Source organism: Haplochromis burtoni, unplaced genomic scaffold, assembly GCF_018398535.1.
Source record: "Haplochromis burtoni strain Fernald_Lab_line unplaced genomic scaffold, NCSU_Asbu1 Contig_3904, whole genome shotgun sequence".
In the NCBI taxonomy this organism is placed as follows: Eukaryota; Metazoa; Chordata; class Actinopteri; order Cichliformes; family Cichlidae; genus Haplochromis; species Haplochromis burtoni.
Window position 1 is genome coordinate 358 of NW_024586265.1, and position 4,916 is coordinate 5,273.

The 4,916-nt window shown below is 39.1% G+C and overlaps 1 protein-coding gene across 1 annotated transcript; it reads left to right on the forward strand.

The window, feature by feature from the left end:
* Positions 1 to 265: 265 nt before the first annotated feature.
* Positions 266 to 4,196, forward strand: crybgx (crystallin beta gamma X; the record flags this gene model as incomplete). The annotated part of the gene is given in 4 exon segments (XM_005953359.3): positions 266 to 387; positions 1,309 to 1,444; positions 3,740 to 3,879; positions 3,967 to 4,196. Coding segments are annotated over 4 exon segments (531 nt in total), but the record flags the coding sequence as incomplete, so codon positions are not given.
* Between the last annotated feature and the right edge of the window lie 720 nt (positions 4,197 to 4,916).

Here is a 4,916-nt window from a genome sequence, read left to right on the forward strand (position 1 = left end):
CAGATAATAGCTGCTTGTTTACAATTAGCTCAATAAAATATTCAAAAATTGAAAGATGTGTTCATGTCAGACTAAAAAGCTACTCACACAGGAGCCTCACAGACAGGTTATGCTGCCACAAAGTCTAAAACTTGGTATACATGTGTAATATTTGTCAAATATCTCCTAATAAGGAATACCTCCATTTCATGCAGACTTCCTATGTTTGATGTTTTTTGGTTTGGGGTAAACTGTAACCATATTTTTGTGCTGCGGCTGCTCTCAGGTGACCCTTTTTGAACAGCGAAACTTTGCTGGCAGAAAGCTGGACCTGAGCTCCGACTGCACCAGGATCAGTGACAAGAACTTCCCAGAGAGATGTAACTCTGTCCAGGTGGAGAGTGGAGCGTAAGTCTACTTAAAACAGGCAGCAGGCCACTGATGCACGCTCTGCTGTCTAAGGTTATCCAAAAAGCAGATGAAAGCATCTACAGTGGTGTGAAAAACTACTTTCCTATGTCTTGTATGTTTATCACATTTAAATGTTTCAGAGCAGCAAACAAATTTAAACATTAGACAAAGTAAACACAAAATGCAGTTTCTAAATGAAGGCGTTTATGATTAAGGGGGGGAAAAATCCAAACCTAACAGCTCTGTGTGAAAAAGTGATTGCTGTCTAAACCTAATAACTGGTTGGGCCACCCCCAGCAGCAACAACTGCAATCAAGCATTTGCGATAACTGGCAATGAGTCTTTTACAGCAGTGTGGAGAAATCTTGGCCTACTCGTCCTCACAGAATTATTGTAATTTAGCTAAACTGGAGGGTTTTTGAGCATGAACCTCCTTTTTAATGACATGCCACAGCATCTCAGTTGGATTCAGGTCAGGACTTTGATTAGTCTACTCCTATATGGCCACTCCAAGTCTTCATTTTAATTTTCTTCAGCCATTCAAAGGTAGACTCGCTGGTGTGTTTTGGATCCTGCTGCAGAAACCAAGTGCGCTTCAGCTTGAGGTCCAGACAGATGGCCAGACATTCCCTCTCGGGATGTTGTGATAGCAGAATTCATGGTTCCACATTACCACAGCAATTCTTCTAGTTCCTGAGGCAGCAAACAAGCCCATTTAGCCCACTTTTTCACACCACTGTATATCTGCGGCCTTCAATAAACAGACACTAAAAGCAAATGAAATCAAAATGATGTTTAATCATTGTTTAGAGCCTATTTGAATCTAAAACAACATTTCAAACATGTTTTTATTTTAGCTTTGTTGTTGTTTTTGCCTTTGCCACATTGATTTTTGACTCTCTCTCTTCTCATTTAAAGATGGGTGGGTTATGAGCATGAAAACTTCCGGGGACGTCAGTACCTATGGGACATGTCAGACAGGGGCGAGTACAACTGCTACGATAGGTGGTGTGCCCAAGGGGACCACATCTCCTCTGTCCGTGCTGTCAAACAGGTGGAACACAGAAACGCACACTACAGAACATACAGATCTTCTTCTGTGTCGACCTTTTTAAAGAAGCGCTCTCAACATGCAGTATGCGCTCCATATCTGCTGTACTGCTGACAAGCAACTGAATAAAAGAGATAAAATAGTTTACAGAAATACATCAGAGCTATTTATGGTGGATTCCAGGATTAAAACAGATTGTTTTGGTCTTAATAATTATGCAGACATTTTACTTGTTTTTGTGAAGAATGACTAATGCACAGTGCTAATGTCATAGAAGATGGTATTTTTCTACATCCAAAGACAATGTGTTGGTAAATAATGTATATTGAGCTAACTTTGTGATGAACAAAAAAGCAGCTTAATAGTTACATAATAAGTAATTTAAAGTAATTACACTTTGATTATTCTAATACATAATGTTTTAATATTTTTTGGTTTAGCAAAAGTCATACTAAAAAGATTTTATCTGTGGTTATTTCTAAAGATATACTCCAGTATTCAGCGGCACTTTGTCTCACCATTTTACAAATTTGTATTTAAAAAATTGCAGCATTAGAAGAAAACTTACAAAAGAAGAAATCAGCCTTAACAACAGTGTGCTGGTTCTCTCAGTCCACAGACACCAGCTAACCAGCTTAAGTGGGAATGGTTGTCTGTTAATTCAATTCAATTTCAATTTGTTTTTCTTTTAACTTTATCTGTTATTTCACAATAACAGTGGCCTCACAGCGGTAGATAAAGACCCTAAATTGTTGGAAAGAAATCCCCAGCAATCACATGACACCCATAAGCAAGCAATTGGCAACAGTGGCAAGTGAACACTTCCTTTTAACAGGAAGAAAGCTCCAGCAGAAAATCTGAGCTCGCTGGTTGGGGATGAGGAGGAAAAGAAGAGAACCGAGTGACAAAAGACACACTATGGGAGAGAGAGTCAGTTTTTAATAACTGCTAATTAAATACAGTAAGTTGTGTTGTATAAAGACACAGTGAGTCAAAATAGATGAGCGAACAAGAAACCTTCAGTGTATCAGGGAAAGCGCCCCCACAGCCTCTTTGCAGCATAACTAAAGAATGGTTCAGGCTCACTGAGCCCAGTCGTATGGATCAGTGAGCCTTCAGCTTTCAGGCCCCTCTTCAGTTTGGATTCAGCAGACAGACTGTCTCTGCCTTTAAGGTTAGGCTAAAAATTTTCCTTTTTGCTGGATCAGGTGACCCTGCATCCTCCCTTAGGTATGCTGCCATAGGTGTAGGCTGCTGGGGGATTCCCATGATGCATTGAGTTTTTCTTCTTCAGTCCCCTTTCTCTGTATGTATTACTGTAGGGTCTGCCTTACAATATAAAGCACCTTGATACAATATAAAGCACCTTGAGGCGACTGTTGTTGTGATTTATATAAATAGAATAGAATAGAAGTGATCCAGACCTAACTATATGCTGTATCGAAAGGAAAGTTTTGAGCCTAATCCTGAAAGTAGAGAGAGTGCATGTCTCTTGAATCCAAACTGGGAGCCAAATCTAAAGAAGTCGAATAGCTGAAGGCTCTGCTTTCCATTCTACTTTTAAAACTCTAGAAAGCACCAGTAAGCCTGCAGTCTGACAACAAAGTGCCGTGTTCACATAGCACAGTCCTATAGCTCTTTAAGATATGACTGGGCTTGATTATTTAGGATTTTGTATGTGAGAAAAAGGATTTGAAATTTAATTCTAAATTTAACAGGAAACCAATGAAGGGAAGCTAAAATTGGCGAAATATGGTCTCTGTAGTTCTTGCTGTAGTGTTCTCAATCACCTGAAGGCTTTTAAGGGAGATTTTAGAGCAATCTGATAATGAAGTACATTATCCAGCCTAGAAGTAATAAATGCATGAAGCAGCTTTTCAGGGTGTTTCTGATTTTAGCAATATTACACAAGTAAATCAAAGCAATTGTAAATATTTTTAATGTTCTTTCTGAAGGATATGAGTTGATCAAAATAACTTAGGTTCTTCCTGTTTATAGGTTATAGATGGACAATTGTGAACCACTGGACTGGAGTGCTGTTTTAGCACCTTATCTGCTGATTGAACGTGTATGTTGTAGTGTAATGTAATCCACCTCAGGTCATTAGCCAGTACATAACATTTATCTCAGTCTCCAAAGTTTCATGTTATCTTAAAGTAATTAGTAATCCAATATGATTAAAACTTTCGATTTCAACAGCAGTATAGCTTATCCAAAAATGCAGGAGCCATTAAACAAATACATTCAAAAACACACACACACATACACTCAACAGTTGTGTATTTCTGTGACTTCTAGGACAACAACCCTGCCAGAGCTCAGCTGTTTGAACGAGCTGGTTTCTCTGGTAAGAAGATGGAGCTCCAGGATGACATCCCCAACCTTATGAGCCGCTACAGCCTCAACAGAGTAGCCTCCATTCGTGTGCTCGGAGGAGCGTGAGTGATTAAACGAGTGAAGCCTTTGGACTTTGAGCAGTGTAACTAGTATCCTACCAGAGATCTAACCTTCCTCTGTGTATACAGGTGGGTGGTGTATCAGGAGCCCAACTACAGAGGACCCCACTACATCCTGGAGAAGCGTGATTACAACAACTTCTCTGACTGGGGCAGCCAGAACAGCACCATTGGCTCCATGCGGAGAGTTCGCTTCAACTGAACACCAACTCTGAGCTATTGACATTGCGCCCATGAAATTTGTCAGCTTTATATACAAACATTTACATATTTTTAGTAATAAATTGTTAAAAGGCAAATGTTTTTGGTATTTATTCTTCATAATTTATTACTTTTAATAAAAGACATATGGGTTTTCGAAATGTAAAGAATTTGTAACCGATGGGTAATCGATGGTTGTGCCCTAATACCAGAGACATAATAAGTCAGCAACATGACACTCAATTGAAATCTATAGAATTCCATAACATAAAAGATGGTGGTAGAAGTATAACATCTGTGATCAAAAAACTTCTCTAAGCTTAAATGTTTGAAAAAGCACACAGAGGATTTGTTTTGCAGACACACAGAGGATAACCATATCATATTAACTTGTTTGGCATTTTGGACATAGGACAGTCATAGTGTGAATGTAGGATCAAGTGAATAAGGCCCCAGTCACACTGGCCTAGAGACTGATGTGCAACTCAGCCAGTCATTAGGAAAAAGTGTTGCTTTGAGTGCTTGCAGGACATTGAGGGCACTTGCAGGAAAAATGGCGACTAAAGTCCCAGTAACACAGGTCTACAGACCAGTCAGTCATCACCAGTGTTGGGTAAGTTACTTTAAATTAGTAACTTAGTTACATTACTAGTTACTTCTATCAAAAGTAACTCAGTTACTTCAAGTTACTCGTTATTTTCAGAGTAATTATTTACTAGGGAAAGTAACTTTGGTTTTACTCAGAATTCTCTTGTTAATGTGTTGCTTCCATAACTTTGCCAGTCTTCTAGCTTGCTTACTTGCCACAGTGCACTGTG